Source organism: Dermacentor variabilis, chromosome 4, assembly GCF_050947875.1.
Source record: "Dermacentor variabilis isolate Ectoservices chromosome 4, ASM5094787v1, whole genome shotgun sequence".
In the NCBI taxonomy this organism is placed as follows: Eukaryota; Metazoa; Arthropoda; class Arachnida; order Ixodida; family Ixodidae; genus Dermacentor; species Dermacentor variabilis.
Genome location: NC_134571.1, coordinates 121,473,661 through 121,495,175, shown reverse-complemented (window position 1 = coordinate 121,495,175; position 21,515 = coordinate 121,473,661). Strand labels below are relative to the sequence as shown.

The 21,515-nt window shown below is 47.9% G+C and overlaps 1 protein-coding gene across 3 annotated transcripts in view; it reads right to left on the bottom strand.

Moving 5' to 3' along the window:
• LOC142577914 (isatin hydrolase-like) overlaps window positions 1–19,350 on the bottom strand; it is a 38,398-nt gene extending 19,048 nt beyond the window's left edge. For 2 of the 3 annotated variants that reach the window (XM_075687350.1, XM_075687352.1), the window contains exons 1-2: window positions 19,301–19,350; window positions 9,461–9,537 (exon numbers count right to left, since the gene is read on the bottom strand). In XM_075687350.1, coding sequence (XP_075543465.1) covers window positions 9,461–9,469 — 9 coding nt within the window. In that variant the 5' untranslated portion in view covers window positions 9,470–9,537; window positions 19,301–19,350. Of the gene's footprint in view, window positions 1–9,460; window positions 9,538–10,533; window positions 10,603–19,300 lie in introns of those variants that run through there. The other variant, XM_075687351.1, reaches the window with a different exon arrangement.
• Between the last annotated feature and the right edge of the window lie 2,165 nt (window positions 19,351–21,515).

Sequence of the window (21,515 nt, the reverse complement as noted above, 5' to 3'; positions counted from 1 at the left end):
CATGATCACGTCGGTCTTCATGGCGCGCCGCGGCCCGGCTGTCCGTGCCGATCACGTTTGGCTAGCGTAGATAGTTTGTCCCACTGAGACACCGAGTTCTTCGGTTCGTTCCGCTTGTTTATGCGCACGTTTCGTTGCCGCGCCGAACGCTGCGCTGCTCGGCGCTCACCGCGTAATTGGTGGGTGCAAGGTCCGATGCGAGGTGCCTCATAAGTCATCGCTGCGCCGTAGCGCATTGTCTTACACCCCTTGGCATGTCGACAGGAACGCTATCGCGTTCCACTCTTGAAGGCGAAGCTTAAGCGTCCTCCAAACGCCCGCATGTAGCGGTCGCTGAAGCTTGAGAGCGTTCTGTGCCTAGTGCTACTGCATGCACTTGTACGTTCGGGTTTTAAAACTGAGGCGCTTTTTAACGCGCCAGCGTTAAGGAGCTCGTGTCGCAGAAAAGCCGGTGACGGCGTCGGCGGCGTTGGCCGTGAGCGATAAATCCCAGCAGGCACTTCATGAATAAAAAAGAACTTGCAAGGTGGGCTGGGTGGGAATCGAACCAGGGTCTCCGGAGTGTGAGACGGAGACGGTACCACTGAGCCACGAGTTTTTTTTTTCTTTATTGCCGGTCGTTGGCCCGGATAAAAATTACACATTCACAAATAATCAAAAGGCACACTCACAATATATGGAAAACGACCGCAGAACTTGTGCGGCTGCGCTTGTGCTAAAATTCCCTTATCGCCAATAATAATTCCACTCGTGGCAACCACTCTAGGATACACTCCAGCAACTTTTGTTCCTCTACAAAGTTCCGTATGCTTTCTTTGAAATACTGGCGAGCCGCTCTTGCATCGAGATCGGCATGCCTTACCGCAATTCTACATTTCCAAATGCTATGCAGGGCCATAAGCATGATCACATCGAATGGGGTACCATGATCACTTTCTATTGGCAAGTAGCGAATCCCATACGCATCTAGGGGGAAATCCTTTTTGATTGTGCGCTGGAGCACATCCCAGAGGAAAACGGCATCCCAACAATGCAGAAAAACATGTTCAATTGTCTCCTCCTGCCTGCGAATTGTACAATGAGTGCCCCAAGGAACAAAGAAACCTCTTTCAGCCAGCCACGGTTTGACAGTCAGCGTTCCGGAGTGCAATTCAAAAAAGAACGTCTTAGCGCCTGACGGTACTAGCATCGCCTTAACGCGCGTCAGAACATTGTGCCCATGGCTAGCTCTGTAGAGAGACCGATATAAAGGCACGGGAAGAACAACATCACACAGGTCCCTGTACAGTTTTTTCCGGTTAACGTCACTCAAATATTGAAGTGAAAAACGCGCTGACAAAAACCTGCATGAAGCCACAACTTCACGTAGAAAACCATAAACACCCCCTGGCAAACTGCCCGCTGAGACAACCATTTCGGGCAAGTGTTTGCCCAGGCGAAGTCGGCAGACAGTGTATAAAAACGGGTTTTTGCGTCCCTGAAGAAAAAAAAAACGATTGACTACCTGTCTCAAAAACAAATGTGACAATCCAAGTCCTCCATTTCGAACTCGAAGAAACAAATTGGTGCGACTTGATCTCTCCCAAGACGATGCCCACACAAACACTGCGAACACCCGGTGAATTTTTTGGATGTTTACCCTTGAGCAATGCAAGACTTGGAGGATGTACCAAAGTTTGCTCACTAAAAATATGTTGCAAATTGTGGCTCTGGAAAACATAGACCAATTCCAGCCATTCCATTTGTTTACTGTGTCCCGCAGCTTATCCACTTCACTCCTCCAGTACGACTCACTGTCTTTGTAGCACTGAAGGGGAACACCCAAGTATTTCACCGGAGTCGTAACGGAACTCATGTTGGCAAAAGTGTCTGGGGCCGCCCGCCAATCCCCGTGCCAGAATCCCAGGCACTTACCCCAGTTTACCGCGCTGCCGCTCACAGCACAAAAACTTTTAACACATTTGACAGCCTGTGTTATACTGTCCAAATCAGTGCAAAACAGCAATATCGTCTGCATAAGCCAACAGGCGGACTTCAACCTCGTGCAGTTTAAACCCGCGGACACAGTCATTCTCCATGACACTCAAACAAAACGACTCTATATACAAGCAAAACAACAGCGGCGAGAGAGGGCAGCCCTGACGCACCGACCGCTTAACTTGGATTCGCGCTCCCAACGCCTTGTTGACAATGAGCCGCGTCGAGCAGTCCCGGTACGCCATGGCAACCCCCTTTCTAATTATTCTACCCAAATTCACATAATCTAGAATGCACAAAAGAATGTCATGAGGCACCCGGTCAAACGCTTTCTCGAGATCAATTTGGAGCATTGCCACTCGTGCACCCATGGCATCGCAACATTCGAGGATACTGCGTGCTACGTGTATATTTGAGAAAATAGTTCGGCCTTTAATGCCACACGTTTGATGCGGCCCCACAAGCTTCGCAATGACAGTCTGCAACCTCTTTGCTAAGATTTTCATCATTATCTTATAGTCTCCATTAGTGAGACAAATTGGGCGGTAAGAAGTTACTCTTCGCAATGCAACGGGATCTTCTGACTTGGGTATAAGAATAGTGTGGGAAGATGAGAAGGACGGGGGTAGTACTTTGAGCTGGAATGCTTCGTTATATACATCTGCTAAGGCTGGTGAGATCGCACCTTTGAAATATTTATAAAAGGCTGAGGTTAGATCATCAGGGCCAGGGGACTTCCCCGGATGCATACTTTCAATAGCACTTTTCACTTCCTCTTCCGAAATTGGTTCCTCCAATGTTTCTTTCGTACTTTCATCTAGCCTTGGCATCAACGACAAAAAGTCCTTTTTAAAACGATCAATGTCGACTGCGCAGTAAGTGAATAAACCACTGTAGTGCTCGAAAAAAGCACGCTGGATATCTTCTGCTGCGTCGCTAACTTTTCCGCAATATTCGATTTCCGCTATCTGATTGCGGCGCGCATGCCACTTTTCTGAGCCTAACGCTCTTTTCGACGGTACATCTCCCATTATCAGCCTTTCAGCCCTTGCCCGCACCAAAGCACCGCGGTATCTTTCGATATCGAACTGTTCTATTTTATGTTTCAGTGCGCGAATATCGCCCATGAACATGCCGGGCATCCTACATTCCTCACTGATCAATTTTTCTAAATTCCTGCGCATCTGTTTTTCTTCTGCTCCCTTTTCTCTGCATATAGCGCTCGCACGCTCTAAAGCCTTGATTTTAACCGCCTGCTTGAAGTTCTCGCATTTTTCACCAGATGTCGTGTTATCAACAGCATTCATTTCTTCAACTTGCTTCGTTACATCCGCTGTAAACATTTCGTCGCTTAGTAATTTCGAATTAAATTTACATAGTTGCCACTCGAAGCCCTTTTTCTTTTCTTTCGTGCTTGCTACTAAAAATCTGACCAAACAGTGATCACTGAATGAAAGTGCGCTCACGTGGTACTCCTTTCAAAGGGGTATCAAATCAAGGCTCACATACACTCTGTCAAGACGGGCGTAGCTGGCTGCCTGAAAGTGGGTGTACTGCGTAGTCCTCCCACCACCGAGACACTCAGCAACGTCTTCCAAACCGTCGTCCCTTATCATATCGCTTAGGGCAATGGTGCTTGCATCCTTGTATGGTCGGGCGCTAGTTTTATCACGGACTGAAAGAACACAGTTAAAATCACCGGCAATAATGAGGAGCCTATTACACTGGGTATACTGTTTTAGCTGATCGAAAAATCTGCGTCTTTCTTCAGCGACAGTCGGCGCGTACAAACAAATAACACGCCATTCCAATGACGATAATAAAAAATCGCAGACAATAAGCCGACCTGACGGGCATGACGTCACAGCTTCTACTTTTGCTCCAAGACTATGTCGGATGAACAAAACGCACCCGGAAGAAGTTCCCACAGCATGGCTCACCATAACACAGTATCGAGCTAAGAATTGATGCACCATGCCCCCGGTTTCATCGTTGCCCTCAACTTTCGTCTCCTGTACTGCTAGAATGTCCAGGTCATGTTCGCTAACTAGTCGATAGAGTTGACTTTGCTTCCTCCTTGAGGCAAGCCCAAGTACGTTTAAAGTGGCCACACGAAATGACCTATCCATAGACATCATTGCGAGGCGGTGAGAACCCGGGGGCATGACGCTCACCTCACTACTGTGCTTTTTTTCCTGGGTGTCTTGTCACGGTGCAGTCCTCAGGGAGGCAAAGGCGGCGTTTCCGCCGTCTTGCGCTCCGTCGAAGTGTTCGGCCGAAGCCGATGGGAAAGACGCCGCACGGGAGTCGTTTTCGCAGGCGGCTCGTCCGTTGGAAGGGCGCTGGGCCCCTTCTCCTTTTCGCCTGCTTCGTGGGGCCGCTTTGCGGTCGCACTGGCACTGTCGCTATCGATGCCTGTCATCGGCACTGCCTCGGGAGTAGTCTCTACAGCTCCGCCGGAAAAAGTGTGGCCGGTACTACTTGGAGCAGCTTTCCTACTCCGGTCCTCCACAGCTTCATGCAGAAGCCCGGCTTCGGGCTTCCCTGGAGCTTCAAGGAGGGCGTCCTGTGGAGTGTTCGGGGTACCCTCTTGAGTAGTCGGGTTTCGGCACACTCCTGCTGTTTCCTCGGAGTCTGCCTCATCCATAAGGTGGTCCAATGCATCGTTTGCCTGGACTGGTCCGGTCACGCTGGCGTACGTCTTTGGGCAATCCGCGTCCTCATGGCCGAAGCGGCGACAACGACTGCAGCGAGGTACTTTGCAGTCCCGACGTATGTGCCCGGTGCTCTTGCAGCGCAGACAGAGCGGAGCGCGGCCTGGAACAACGACGAGAGTCAGCTCTCCGGCTATCTTGAGCTGGTGTGGAATGTCGTCGACTTTGACGTCGCCATGCAATTGCAGTCCAACTGAGCGAGTCGTCGAGCCCTTTTCAGTGACGCCTTGCACACGCCACTTCTCCCGCGTCACCTCCAACACTTTCCCGTAGGGTGTCAGGGCCACACGAATGTCTTCGTCGGTCACGCCGTGCAGCAACCAGTGTAGCTTTAAGCGAACCTCTCGGTTGTTCGGATCGATGAGCAAACATGGGCGATCTTTTACCTTCACGTTGACAGCGGTGAGCAATTTCTGAGCGGCGTCGGCACTCGTCATTGTTACAGCCCACACGTGGTTCATCTGATACGCCCCCAACGCCAAAACGTCGGGGAGCGCACCTAGATTGGCCAAAGTGTCCCGGTAGTCTTCGACACGGTAGGGCCGAGCTCTTGGGTCGTCGTGCATGAAAACGGTGTTCGCGACGATGCGTCCGGATGGCAGATTGGGCAGAATAACCTGATAATCTTCGGCAGTAGAAGCAAAAAACCTGTTACCGCGGCCCGCCTTGGCCGCCGAAACCGCTCCATGGGAGCAAGCCATCCCGCGTCCGTTTTGCTTGAAAGCCGGAGGTGGAATGCTGAGCCACGAGTTCGATGCTTCAAAGCGGTACAAAAGCGCCTCTAGTGAACGCGGTGTTGCCTTAGAAACGAGCTGTTTCTGAGGCTCAGGCGTGCGTCGCTTGCTCAGGCGCACATTTCGTTGTCGCGCCGAACGCTGCGTTGCTCGACGCTCACCGCGTCCGATGCGGGGCGCGTAGTCGCTGCGCCGTAGCCCATTGTCTTACACCCCTTGGCGGGTCGACGGGAACGCAGTCGCGTTCCACTCTTGAAGGCGAAGCTTAAGCGTCCTCCAATTTTTAATTGTTATGCCAATTATAGCGACACTCGAGGTTCGTTAGCGCCATCGTCGCCGCCACCGTTACATCCTGGTATCGACGGTGCACGTGTGGGGCATTGGTGAAGGGTTATAATGTATCGAGTGACGTATGAGACGCGCTGTGGAATTGGCTGTAGGCACGGCGAAGCCAAGTGAACGCGCATTCCCGCTCCACTCAATCGGCTCTGCAGCAAAGCCAGAGCAGCATTCTGGCTTGCACTACTGGCATGAGCGCTTGGCACACAAACACTGGCATTCCTGCTGTGCTGCTGTGATCATACCGCACTGTGGTTCGTATATATAGTCTAACCAAGACGGGCAGTGCACTTCCAGCTACAAAATTCGAAGGTTTGCTTTCCATCTCATCTCATACGTGATTGACGTGCGACGCCCGAAACACCGGTGGAACGGCTCATCATAGCGCCAACGTTGTCAGGTGACTAATAGGGTGCAGGGCGCTGTTTCTGCTGCGCAGAAGAAGTTGACTCATGTGCTGTGTCACTCCAACATCATCCCTCCACTTGGAACACCGTTCCGAAGGGCTTTAGCGCAACGATAAACTTTGCAATCGCTTTCAATCTTTACCTGCTCAACTTTTTAAACCAAAGCTTTTCCTTGTGAACCTCGAGAGGTTTTGTGACCGTGGTTGCTGGGCCCTCGCTGTTCGCTTGTCGAATAGACGAACCAATCACAACGGTATAGGCGTGCCGCTGGGTTCCTTGAACCAAACCTGATGGCGCTCATCTCCGTGCATTCGCGGAAGCGGCATTGCATTAGCCTCTCTACAACTCCTAAATAAAGCCTTCCGTGTGACTTTGTGCGGACAATCCATAAACACCAACTCAGATTTCGCCACTTTATGCACTCACACAAAGCGTCGCTGTATGTAGATTCAGACTCATTGGTTCTGCTGCATTTTTTTCTGGCAATTTCTTTCGACTTTCAGAAATATGTTTGCAAGTACATAAGCATTTCTTCCGTGCACAAAGTCCAATAGATAACGGCAGCAGGGTCCATGAATCTAGTGTACTAGGTCGGGATGTCACCTTGGACTTAGTTTTATTATAGTTGTGTCGCACATTGGGCATGAGGAACCATATCGGCCGCAATATTGTTGCGGCCAAAAGGCCATCATATAGCCGCGGCGTAAGTGCAACGCCGACATGCAGCCTTCGAAACGCAAGCTCCGGTCAGCGAGTGAGATGATGATAGTTGTCTAAAGAAAGGAAAGAAGCTTGAGCAGTGAGCCTACCAAGGAGGTGTGACTGCTTACTTTCATCTCTCTCTCACCCGATACTCCTCCCCCAGTGTAAGCTAGCGAGCCAGATGCTAATTATTCGGTTAACTTCAATGCTTTTCTCATCTCATTCATCTGTCTTTCGGTCTCTGTGTATCTAAAACAAATCGAGTAATCCATATGCTGCTACCTTCGACCTTGAATTTCTCTTCTGACTCCGCCTATGCATTCTAACCTTTTTATCTCCTTACTCTTGCTTCGCGTGCGAGGCAGTTAACAGGAGCTACCTCTGGTTAACCTCCCTGCCTTTCTATACAACCTTTTTTCTCTAACCTAGACTATTCAAAGCATGGAAATCAATAACACCCGGCCCCCGTTTATGACTGATGAAATATGATCCGCTACTGACATCGGTGCATATATTTTAGTCATACGTTTTGATCTTCCAATGCGGTTAAGCAGGGTACGCACACTTCCCATGTTCCTTTGGAATATGACAGCGCACTTCAAAACAACGACATAAGGCAACAAACACTAGCGCAATCTGTGTTCAGTGGGTGTTTCGAAGTGCGCTGCCATATACCATCATGACTGACCAACTAGCCCACCAGTACGTGTTATCCAAGACCCTTGTTGTCCACGTAGCAATGGAATAACTGTGGCTGTGATAAGAAAAATGTACCGCACGCGAGGGCTCGCCAACGGCCAAACTTTTGTTTCTCGTAACCGACAAGTGCCACCACGGCGTGACCCCTGGACTCTCTTTCTCATTGATCCATTCATCTATTACTGACTGTGGTCGATATAGTATAACGTTACTTGCCAATTTCTATCGGCGCTCCCGACGCAATCTACGGCTGGCTCTCTGTGTTAGACTGCTGCCTGCGTGATTGTTCAACCCTGCCCCCTATGTGTCGATGTGGCCGCTCTCTTCGCTGCTGGCTCAATGTCACGCCGCTTTTTTTTTTTCATTTAAACACTGCTGTGATTGCCACAATGAGGCAGACTTATCTGCCACATTTCTTTTTATTGAAATGAATAATACGAGAGGTTGGCGCCTTTACAGCAGTGCCGGCTACTCCTTGCCACTTAGCAAAGGAAACAAATATACGCGAAAAGGTGAGAATAATGTCGCGAAATATGGCACTCAGTAGAACACCAGATGAATAGAAACTATACAGACCAACAGAACACGAATTACAAAGTTTTGTGCACGAGTTCAGTACACATACGCATATATAAAGTCGGATATTTAGGATAGCCGAAACAGAGATGTAATGACACTGCAGACACAGAACCTAATCAATTACATGCAGCGTAGAAATTACGATCACCACATAAATCAATTTTGAATCCAGAACAACATTTATATCACTCATTCGGCCTATTAGCATAAGCTGAAAGTTAGTATATCCTCAAAATGTTGCTGTCCTCGACAAACTTTTTCAAAGCAAGACGTGCTCTGTTCTGACAGCCCGCTGTTGGTCATGGACCAAGTATCTTTTTAGAGTGGTCGAAAACCAACAAATTTGCTTGTAGTACCCTTCATGGTGTATAATATTTAGTGCACTCAAGGAGGAGATGATGCACATGTTCCTCTAAATGGGCACAAGAACACTACGGACTATAGAGGCACGTTTTATCCTGTATAAGAAGTCTCTCGTAAATGCAATACAAAGCCACAGGTTGTGCACTAATGTTTCGAATTTTATGTTTTCTCTCAGACTTGACGGAATTGTTAGGTTTATAAATGGGTCTCTAGAGTATAACTACGAGTTCTTAGATTGCTGATCAAACCAGGTCGTTTTGCTCTGACGACAGGATATCTGTCTCATGAGCAGACGGACTTCACTATGCAAAAGAGGAAAGGTTGATCGTATCTGCGTTATTGTGCGCTCGATACGCAGTTTCGCACGCTGCAGTGTTACCAGAAATATTGCAGTGCCCGGGTATCCACTTAAATGCAACTACGTGATTCATTGCGCTTGCTTTTGTTCATTCTTCCTTCATGTCTCCCATGGCATACCTCTCCGCTAAATTTCACCATAGCGACACCACCAATTTTAATCCCCAGTGCGTCAAGCACTTTTGTTGATCTGATATACGCGCCGCGCCCGATTCCACTGCCACCGCGTCTTCGCCGGTACACGGCAACATAACCAAAATGGCCTCCCAAGAGTTTCCGCCCTCACACGCAGAAGACTTCCGTCATCTGCTCGCCTCCAACGCTGTCATGTGTACCCCGGAAGTGGTGTATGGTTAGGGCTCATACAGGCTACCATTACAAGAATGGATAGGGAAGTACGCCATCATCCTAACTGTCGGTGTCAATCCCCACTGCGTCATGCAGAACGGGTTGACATTTTAAGCCCGTCTGCCACCTTCGGTATGAATTAATGGTTCTGGGGAATTTTACTTCCCTTCAACTTACCGCAGCTGCAAGTTCGGCCATTCTCTTAGTACTAAGTAATGCAAGAGACCAATACAATGCTTACCCACGGCATCACTCAGCCATCTCAAGCCCACCGGCTTCCGTGGTAGACCTGCTTCAAAAGGCTGACAACTGCTGGTCCTGCGTGCATTATTGAAATTTAAAAAAAATGTTGCAAGATTGACGGCGTCACAAGCTCACAAGACTGAGTCCATCGGAGTCCCTCAATTTCGAGGTACTGGTGCCGCTCTGGATTGTACATATTTGTTCTCCAAACACCTGCGCTCCATGGACTTACATGATAGCGCTCGACCGCTTAAACAACGTAACGACAACGTTCGTTAAAAGTCACCGCCTCTACCACAGTAGCCAAACGACAAATCTCACAACTACAGTTGTGAGATTTGCCATTCGGCTTCTACGATGGGCGCAGCCAAGTTTGGCAGGATGCAGACGCTATTCACATCTTAAATGCTTTTGCCCAACCTTAATTGTTTCTCGTATAATCTAAGCGTAATATAAGCGTTTCTGTAACAGCAGAACGTCTGTGTGTAGTGCATGGACTTTGGAAGGAATTATCGTTCACGATGTAACTCCAAATTTTCGAAACTGTTGAAAAACTCACATTAGCTTCATAATCTTTTAAACCAATTTGATACACTGTCCTATTACGTTAACATCGGGATTCATGAAGGCACCACTACTGGAAAGTTTGATGCAGCTGGCACTTTGACACGCAACTGCATGATGTGCTAACGAGAGGTGCAGGACAACATCCTCATATTGGTCAAAAGGGAAGTAATAACTGATGGCTATCATATCGTGGCAGGCGTCGTGTCGTTTCGCGTAGATAGCGGATGCATCCTGATTCTACTCGAAGGGGAAATACAACTGCCTCGATACGACAGCCATCAGTTATTAGAACACTCTTGTTTCTTAAGCAGCACTTCCGGTTCATCTCCTGTGACGACCGGGGACGAAATTCAAAATAAATCAGAAAAAAAATAGAAAAATAATAGTACAGTGCAAAATTCATGAGTCTCAATATAGATATGAAATCATAGCATAAGTTTATTTACAAGTTGAACTACTAAATAGTCTGTAAAAAATTAGAATTGATTAGCAATCACGGATTACCGAACACCAGAGCAGGGAATCGTAGAATGCACAGACCCGCCACTTGAGCACGACTTTGGCGAAGTTCCTGGAAATCCGGAGGTAGCGAGCGGAAGTAATGACGTCACTTACGACGTCCCACACAAGAAGGTGGTATGATATTTAACCGGCTAATTATAGGAAAAAATTTGCCTGGCATAGACTGAACATCTGCCTAGTAGAGCGCATATGACGTCACTTCCTCCTCCCTCGCCTCTCCTATGCCGGCGCGCACCTGCGCGTGCACTCGTTGCATGCTCTGACCGGGGCACCGGAGAGGGCGCGTGAAGTGCACTTCCTGTAACCTTCCTGCGCCGCTTGCTAGGGGGCTACACCCCACCAGGTGGCACGCACTGCGCTTCCTCGCCCGCGTATCGATTCCTCGTGCCTCGCCCGCATATCGTGCCAGGGTAAAGAGCGTCCGCTCGCTTGACCTAAAGAACGCCAACGCTGTGGAGTGAGGGCCAATAAGAAACGCCAATGTTGAAGACGAGGGTAGCCTACCATTGTTATTTTCATTTTGACAAATTTACGGCATCCGCTACCTACTCAAGAAGGAGACACCTGCCACGATACGACAGCCATCAGTTATTATTTTCCTTAACAACGACGCCTCGTCGCCAGGGCCAAGGAGGCAGCGAAGGCCAGAGGGTTCCTGGAATGAGGAGACCTCCCACCGAGAGTAGAACCGGTGCTTACCCCGGAATACTGTTTCCAAAAATAAAAGTTTATTCCTCCTTGAGAAATATGCGGATGTCATTTTGCGCATCTCGTTAATACAACACGCAACTGTTTGTCACAGTGCCAGATGCATCAAATTTTGCAGTAGTGATGCCTTCATGAATCCCGATGTTAACGTAACAGGACAGTGCGCGAAGTTTGTTTAAAAGTTTGTGAAGCTAATGTTATGTTGAATTTCAATGGCGGAGTCGGAGTGGCCGATGGACTCCGCGAGCGAGCACTCCACTCTGGCGTAGAGCAACGCCTCCAAATCCGCGATTGGAACACAACCTGCGCCGCCAGAGCAAGGCGGAAGCGGAACTTCTATCGCCGAGTTACCCAGGATGCCTTGCGTGATGTGATTTCCTTTCGCTCTTTGCTCCCAGCACCGCCGCACCAGTCACTTGTCTCTTCAGCGCTGTTCACCTGTTGTTCTTTAAAAGTGGGGAATGGATATCTCGCCAAGCGTGCAGCAGCTTTTGCTTCCTCGCGAGTCGTGACCGGTGGCGCCTCCCAGAAGACAAACGTGGTAAAGAAAATCTCTCACGCAGTGTTCCGGTCCACTCCGCCGATTTTGGCACAGCATCTTTTTCTGCTCCACGGAGTGACTCCCACTCTGAATCGACTCCGACTCTCCCATTGGAACACCTTACTCCCGCCCTCACTCTGTCATTGGAACAAGCTTGCTCCGAAACGAGCAGAAAAACTTGCTCCGACTCCGCCATTGGAATTCAACATTAGTTATACAATGGTTTCGAATATTTAGGGATGCATCACCAATGATAATTCCTTCCTAAGTCCATGCATTACATCCAGCCGTTCTGCTGTTAGAGAAACGCTTCTCAGACCGCTCCAGTTCTAGCGACTCACATTCTTATTGGTGGGGTTTTCAAATCATCAGGATTGAGAGCGGATTGCAATCTAATGGATTGAGACAGAACCTGTACAGTTGGTGCCATTGAGCACGAAGATTTCGAAAGAAGTTGTTAGGCTGTCGCGGACAAGATATCACATACGAGGAATGATGCCTAAGCTGACGCGTTGACAAGTTGAACACGCTATTTTCTTCGACCTTGTACTGCGAAAATGTTCCTACAGCTGTACGTATCCTAGCTTACTAGTTTTTTAGAACCATTTCCCTATAATGTTGGGTCAAGTTGCACCCTGAGAATCAATTAAAATGACGTTAATTGAAAACGTCGTTTTATACTGGCAATGGCTCGGACAAATGTACTGCCGCTTAAAACAGAGCCACGCTTTAGACAACAAAAATACCATACGCAACGAACAAGCGCTTATTGACCCATTGTAATTCTTGAACTCAAGCTTGAATTAAAAAAAACTTTTGCTAAAGACATCCCTCTACAGCTCTGCGCAAGAAGTAAATAGATTCAATTTTTGAATTGGCCAGAAGCCTAATTCTTTGTCACCTTTTAAGCATTCCTTGCATAAGAACGCTTATTGAACGGCGTGGTTGCTTCGACCAGCAAGTTGCTTTAACGAAGATTGCAGCCCAAAGGTAAGTTCAGTTGCCATGCTTTTATCCATTCACTGCAGCTCGGTTCACAATTTCGTGAGCCGCCCCAGCGGTATTTCGACTAAGTGGCGCATCGCACTCCTACCTGACACAATTCGAGCGGCTACGCCAAAATTATTTACTTGTCAAATCAACACAATCCTGGAACCACAAATGTAGCACGTTTGGCCATTTAGGCCTGTTTGACCACAGCGCTATGCGATAGTGCAAGCGAGGACATTTGTTTTGTTTTGTGCCCACCACCAATCATAATACGAAACAAAATAGCTACGTACTAGATGTCAACGCGCTAACATTGTTGCATATACAGGGTTTCCCAACCATCATGCACCAATAAATGAATACTGGTAAGCGCAGTTTCAAGGCGGAACAAGTCACGTCTTGACACTGCGCTTACCAGTATTCATTCATTAGCATGTACCAACTAACCCAGCAACAAATTTTGTTATTACGCACCAAGATTTTAAAAATGTACGTTGCTGGACAGAATCAACGTTTCGTTGTTTGCCGCCGCTTGAAGATACTCAGATTATTTTTTTGCACTCCGCCTGATTACACAGAAAGTCTCAATTAATTCATCTACTTTAGAATATTATATTTAGATACGCGAAAAGTATCAATGAGAAAATTGTAGAGTAACATGAGAAACTCCCGAAACAGCTTTCTGTTGCTCAGTACGTGCCACATAAATGTGTTTTTCCGTGCCTGAAAGAAGCCTGTGAATACACGCGAAGTGCTTCAAGCGGCCAGTCGCGTGGCAATTTCGCGTGTACTCGTGGTCTTCTTTCACGCTCGGAAAAACACTCTTGTAAAGCGCCGCAGACTTACGGTAGGAAATTCAGGCGGAACCCATCTTGCGATGAATGTCGACGTTAATGCCATTATATAGCATTGAAGCAATGCACTCATACACCACGTCGCCAACGCTGACGCGTGTATGCAGCCTACTCCTCTCTCGCGCTTCGCGTGCGCTCTGCCATCAAGCAGCGTCACCGTGAAGCCTCCCCCCCGTGTAGCGTGGGTTTGCTTCCGCCGAGTAGCGCAGAAAATTTAAAGGTTCTCTTACAGCGAAGCTGTCTACAGCTAGGTTCCGAGGATTTGTTCGTGTCGTAACGTCGACAGAAAACTAGCATCATCTATGGATCATACCGCCATAAGGAAGAGGCTACAAGAACTCGGCAAAGTGAATCAAGCAGTGCATACATTCTTTGAAATCAGGCGTTCAACATACAGAAAAACACACGTTTCAGTAAAGAACGAGCTCAAAACAAGCATCCGAACAACATAATTGATGATGGGGCGCTCCTGCGCCTGCATGCAGTGCGAAGCACCCCGCATACGTTTCCCGGTAAAGAATACTGTTTCGGAAGCTGCCGCGGCGGCGGCAGCTTGACTGTAGCATATGAAACAGGGAGTGACGTAACTACACTTTCGTACATGAAGAACTCGCCCAGAAACTGATTCGTGCTGTGGGAAGGCCACGTATAGTGGACGACTCCTGAAGAGCAGCGCGCATACGTGGCGCGGCGAATTTCTCTTCTCGCTTGTCCACTTTTCGTAGGTGCACGAAGTAGCGGCGTGAGCCAAATTGCAGGCGTTCGAAACGTCTTAGGCTAACAATTAGGTAAAGAGTATGTGAATGTCGGAGTGCGAATAAGTTCGTCGTTCTAGTTGTCGTTTACAGCTCTGCTTTCCAACCCCCTTCACAGCGTGAATTGGAGACTGAAGAGACTGAAGAGCGGCCCATACACAATGGCACATACCCGCTTACTCGATCTGGCGTCAGAGGGATTTATTGAATAGCAGCGCGGACCCAGGGGCCCATATCCGCGGTCCCAAGTTGGCGCTGAAGGGTTCCATTGAGCAGTGGTGCTGACCAAGCGCTACAAACGCAGTCTTCTAAATTTCCATCCAAGAGGTTCATTCAACAGTGGCGCATAGCTAATGCCACATACCTAGGGGCCCAAATTGTTCCCTCAGCGCAGCAGTACAATTTGCTATCCATTACAACATCGACTACCTACCCAGTGACTCAAGTTGACACGAAAATTGTTCGAGACACACATAGATAGATAGATAGATAGATAGATAGATAGATAGATAGATAGATAGATAGATAGATAGATAGATAGATAGATAGATAGATAGATAGATAGATAGATAGATAGATAGATAGATAGATAGATAGATAGATAGATAGATAGATAGATAGATCTCCCGGACATTTCCGGAAGTGTGCTCAGAAGGCTAACCGCAGTTAGTACGAATTATACTTCGCGCTCTTTTCGGGGGCATTCTGCCTGCATGCCTGCCTGTTTGCCTGTTTGTCGGTGTCTTTAACCGCCTTCCCACCAACTTCGGTCGCTTGGTGGCCCATGGTCTATTGCTTAGTGCATAGTGCATAGTGCTTGGTGAGAGAACTGGTTTCAAAAGCAATCATCGGGTCAACTTTGGTCATGGATGTGCGACAATGCGCATTTCTCGCTCATCTGTTAACGTGTTTCCCGCCAACTTGTCTTACTGAGTATGTGTCACTGCTTATATGCGGCTCTTTCAACTTGAATCACTGCGTAAGTGAAACTAGGGGCCCTATAACGTAAAACTATTCCAATATGTTTTTATTCCGATCTCCTGACGTCAAATTTGCGTAACCGCCGACGTAAGCACCGGGCGATCACCCGCCGGCTTGTGCGAACAGACCAATCAAACGCTCTCCTCGTTCATAGGAAGTCACTTTTGTTTGCTTGAAAAACGAAAAACATTTCCTACACTGAGGGGCTTATCTTATCTAATTGGCTGACAAGAGACGAGAAGCACGCGCAAGTCGAGAGGGTTTCGATGGGGCCGAGCCATTGCACTCAAAATCGATAACCGTATGAAGAAGGTGGTGCCGGCGTCGGCAATTGGTCCGCTTTCCCTTACTTAGCTTTCGGTGGCTGGTCGAAAATCGAGGCGGCATGCTACAGAAGCTTCAGAATGACGCTTAAACCGATCCTCAGCAAAGAAGAGTTGGTAGAACGACGTTGTAAACCTGCCGAAAGTGCTCGAAAACGTTACACGACCACGCAAAAAGTTTTATTATTCGCAAATAAACCCATGCTTCCCGGCAGGTGCGAGCAGCCAGTGCCTGAGCGATCAGCGGCAGCCATCTTTTATTCTTTTCGGAACGGGGCAACCTGCGGCTATTCAGAAGAAAATTCAGCTTTGTTCGGCATATTATATGCATCTTTAAGGCGCACACGTCATTTTGACGCGGTAAGCTTTTGCAGTTTTGTGACGTCGCGTGACAGACAGGTGAAGTGGGCGCAGCCCAGAAACTTTTCACCAAAAGTCGAGGGCTAATGGCGAAAAGGCGTCGAATCAGAAATAACTATATTTCTTTTGTTCGGTCAGATCATGCATAATCAGTGTGTACATGCCATATCAGATGGTAGCTATCGCGATTTTTGTGACGTCGCGTGACAGACAGATGAAGTGGAGGTTGTCCCAAAATGTTTTGGACCAATCGCGGAGGGCTGATTGCAGAATTGGAATAGAAAAGTTTAGAATAGCTTTGCGCTATAGCCCCCTAGGTATGTGCCATACTTCAATGAGCATCTGTGATGTGAATTTCGGTCACTGGGTATTTCGAACAGTATACGTGCCACTGTTCAACGGACATCTTTAACGCACCAACTTGGGTCACAAGGTATATGCCACTAGATATTTACCACTACGTAAGTGGCGCTCTTCGATAAACCAATTCCACAAGAACTTGACTCAGCGTCTAACTGTACGTGGGTGCGTGTCGTGATTTAATTAATCTCTCTGACGCCAACTTGGGTTACTGGGCACGTGCTACAGCGTATGCGCCGCTCTTCAGCCACAAAACAACCGCTTAAATTCTTCCGGTGGCTGGCGGAGTCTAAAATGCGTCATCAATGTTTAAGCCCTTTTTTTGTGAATACATATTCACGCACGCGCCACGCGAGGACTTCGCAGCTGCGGCGCTAGATGGCGCAGCGTGTCCAAAGGGAAGCGCGAGAGAGCATGGCTGCTGCATACACGTCTCATGCGTAACTCGCTTAGACTGTTGCAATGGGCTCTCTGCAATGGTCAGGCGGCGCCGCGATCGGCTCAGCCGTCAGCGCCACCGTGTCAGTTGCGCGAAACACCGAGGCGGCCACTGCTATGGAGGCATGCTTTTGCGGCGCCCATCTGAAACCTGTCGGACGTTCTAAGTCGCGGTTTTAAGGCAATCGAAAACATCGAGGCCCATTTTGGACCACCGACGCTTGAAAAAGGTCGTCAGATTTACGACTACAACCATGTATATCGTGTCAAAGAAGTAAGCATCACGGACATCACAGCGAGGTGCTTAAATTAAGTTATGGTGTTTTAGGTGCCAAAACCACGGTGTGATTAGGAGGCACGCCGTGGTGGGGGACTCCGGAATAATTTGGACCACCTGGCGTTCTTTAACGTGGACCTAAATCTAATTACACAGGTGTTCTGGTATTTCGACCCCATCGATATACGGCCGCCGTGGCCGGTATTTAATCCCGCGACCTCGTGCTTAGCAGCCCAACACCATAGCCACTAAGCAACCACCTCAGGTCGCGAAGTATTTATCACAACATAGCGAGCATGCTTACGACGTCGAACTCAAAGTTAGTTAACAAATAATTACTTTATGCCACTTAAGTGAGAAAATACGCCCGTGGACGCCTCTGAACTGTCAATTGTCGCTTCATTACTTGGAGCGTGCCTTGCACTGCACAATTGTAGAGGTTTTGGCGATTTGGCAGGTAAGTGCTTTTTTTCTCCGTTAACAAAGTGCCTCGAGCATATTCTGGTATTGTCGTTCGGGCTCGAATGTGAGAGGGCATTACCGCTGAAGCATCATAGAGAGTAATCAGCTGAGACTAAACAACGCGAAGACTGAACAAATATGCGCTAGCGTGCGCGAGAGAAATACTAATTTTCGAATACTCGATGTGTGCTGCAGTGTACTCCAACTTTAGTTCTGTTGTAAGCGAGGGAAAATGTCGGCACGAATGAGCTCGGTTCCAGAATTCGCGTCTGGATCTTGGCGCAGGAAGAAACACAGCGCGTACCATCGTGTCCTCCAGCACGGAGCGCTTACGAAGCTAGATTTGACACGTAACAACCACTGCGCGTTTGTTTTGGAGTAAGACGAGCTAAACAACTACCTAAACTAATTTAGAGGAGCGGGAATCATTTCACGTGTTTTTATGCAGTTGACGCTTTACTGTATGTTTTTACGGATGCCGCTGCTGGTTGTTCTTTATTTTTCTTGTTTTTGCATTTACGTCTCAGTTCGTTTAACAGAAATTCGCAAAACCGACACGAACCGCGACGATCCACTACAGCCGCCGGGTTGCTTCCCTCGGTTTTGAAAGGAAGCAGTACAATTTGATGCCGACATCCCCTTCGTGGTTGTGACAATCCTTAACGCAGAAGTTTCTGCGCTTGTTCTTTTTGTTCACACTTCTCATGAAGGAGCTGCCAAGAGGCCGCGATGAATCTATTGGAAAATTGGAAAAGCAGGCTTGGTGAAATGACGGTGAGGGCCTACCCGCGGGTGCTCACCGTCGCTGCTAGGTGGCGCGACATGTACAGGCAAATTTCATTGCAGGGTGCCCATACCGCGCGTTGATACAGTCCTTCAATGCTAATCAGCGTCATGTCGACACTGATCGGAAAATAGGTTCTGCTTAATCTTTTTTCTACCAAACGCTTGTTTAAGCATTGAAGCGGAAAAATAATTTGAATGCCATTGTATTTTGTCACGCATTCTTGGAACGCATATCTCGAAACTGATGCCAGCCTCAGAATTTGTTCCACGCGTATGTGCCTTGCGAACACGTGTCGTAAAGCAATTAGTTTAGAAGTAACGAGACAATTTTTTATAATTATCCAAATATGCACTTCAATTTCTCATACAATAATGTCCACCTCCTAAATTGATTCATATCAAGGCGCAGAATTGCGCTAAATGCCACAGTTGATTTTTTCCTTCTGTGATTACCATTTTTTGGGAACTTCACCCACTTTGCGGCATGTATGCCCTCGTCTAATCTCTTTCGCGTCAGCGTTAGCCACAGGGCAGTCCATTGTCAAATGCGTATAGCATCGGGCTGCTGTCCCGTGGAAACCGGGTTCTAAAGCAACCGTCTGACCAACTTGCGTCACTGTGCGTGTAACAGCGGGTATGAGCCAATCTTCGATGAAAACCATTGACGTCAACCTGGGGGGGGGGGGCACTTTTTATGGGCCGCTTTTTATAAGAACCATCATATAAAACATATCACCAATTGCACATCCATCATATGATAGATTGCTAATCGCATTAAAGTCGCCAATCACCTGCGAAGGATTGAAGGGCAGGCAATTTTCTTTTCTATTCTGTCAACTCTTAAATAAGAAATCCAAACTATATAGGCTGAAAAAAGCTTCAACGGGGCTCCTTCATTCTCAAATCACACTCACCTTGTCTGCCGAATGAGGGCCGAATAGCGAAGGCAACTACTCCATGTGCGCCGTCAGAACCGAGCTATCTATAAGAATATCACGGGGAAAAAAAACAGAAAAAAATTTGCGGCAACGCACATATGTCTCTCTACTGCCATTGCAGGTGTACACTGTGTATTAAAATTCTGCGCTCAGTCTACACTCTCTGTAGGAAATAGTAAATCTTTGTCATGTTTGCAAGCCATCACAATTTCTCTCCTTCAAGTTTCTCGAATTAAATTTCAACCTTTAGCTTAAGAAAAATTCGTGGATTTTATAAAACGTTATCTGCGTCAAGAGCAACCAAAATATGTTCTCTGATGAATCCGGGCATGCGCGATGTTTGCGCACAAGACGCGCTTTGTGACATCTTGCTATCGCGCACATCTGTACTGGGTGTATGATCAACTACTGTCTGACATTGATAAAACAACAAATTTCAAGCAAACAATTTTACAGCGTACCTAGTAGTGCGCGTAGAAGAGCTTAAAAGCTATATATGACAGTTTTTATGATTACCGGAAAGAACTGGATTATTTATCAATTTTATACTGAGAGGAAATAAGAAAATAGATAGAGAGCATGTTCGGGCTGAAATACGGGCAATTTTTCATTCGTGTGCGTCAACTGGAAAGTGGCCAAGTGTGCCAAGTGGAAATCGGAAAACCTCGGCTTTCTGTCTGTTTGGAAGCATTAATATGAAATTTTATAGAGTTTTCCTGCCGCGTCGGAAAACGCAAACGTGGTGGCGATGCTGCGTCTGCCCCGGACATGGGGGTCATGTTAATGATGACGACTGCAGACAGGTTGAAGTGTGGATGTAAATCACAGGGCCTCTGTATATGTAAAAGATTACTTATACAAACAGTAGATGGCTTTAGAAGCGAGAAATTTCGAGGACGCTTAAGCTTCGCCTTTAAGAGTGGAAAGTGATAACATTCAAAGACCCCTCACTGTTTCTTAAGCTTCTCGGCAACTGCAGCATATGTAACCGTAATGTTTACCGGGGAACGCTGCGGCGGCGAACTCTATGCGCGAAGGCGAGCTCTATGGTAGAAACGCGGCCTCTTGCGTGAGACGCGATGCGGCGGAGGCAATCGCCATCTGGAGGTGTTTCAAGGAACCGGGCGTGCCGCTTTATGACCTTTGAGATTTGCCCGCGCCGACGCGCGCAAATCTCGGAGGCCATGGCCGCTCTATGAATGGTAGAAAGGCTGGAAAAAGGGTGTATGTTTTGAGTTTCCGAGCAACAGAATTATGTTTTCTCGTATATTCAAATTACAATCCGCCGCTATCATGTCTGTAGATTGTGTGTAAGTTGTACTTTTCGATATTTTTCTGACGCATTTTACCTCGATAGATTAATTAGTTCAATAACTTCCTTGCGCTACATGGAGGGCCTGCGTGGTTCGGTATGCGTGGTGCGAATTGATGCTCGCCATAACGATGTTCGATGCTTGACGCGAGAGCCGACGCCAGATCTACTGCGACATGGGTCCTTAACGCTGTCGCACTAATAGTATGAGTTCAGAAAGCTTCCCCAATGTCTTGAAAGTTGAAAGTTTAAAGGAATAGTAAGCATAATATGCACGATGCGTGTGCAAATTTTCAAGATTTCACGTTAATTGGCGCCTTGCAAGAAATTGCTTAAGCAAATGTTTAAAAGTGCCATCTGGCCGTTGTCAGCTCCCTTTCTGAATGCCCTGAGAAAGGTCTGCGTTACACCGAATTTGCATTTGTTGAAAATGGTACCCGTGCAAAGACCAATTCGAGGAAAAACTTTAACGTCTCTGGCTTATTTAGAGGCGTTGCAAATATTATGCGAAGCATATTACTAGGGCTCAACCCAGCTCCTCAGGCGCGGCGGTGTCGCCTTCAATACCACGTGACACCGTGACGTCACGACAGAGGAGAAACGGGGCTCCAACTCGCGCCGTCGCTCGCGGCGTCGCGGCGGTATATAAGCAGCTGCGCTTGCCTCTGCTACACTCACGAGGTGAGATGCCTCCTGGAGACAGAGCTGCTCGTTGGAATGAGAAGCGAAGGTTGCGGCGTGCTACAGAGACTGTTTCTAGGTGGCTTTGCTACGGCGCAGCGACTACGCGCCCCGCATCGGACGCGGTGAGCGTCGAGCAACGCAGCGTTCGGCGCGACAACGAAATGTGCGCCTGAGCAAGCGCCGCACGCCGGAGCC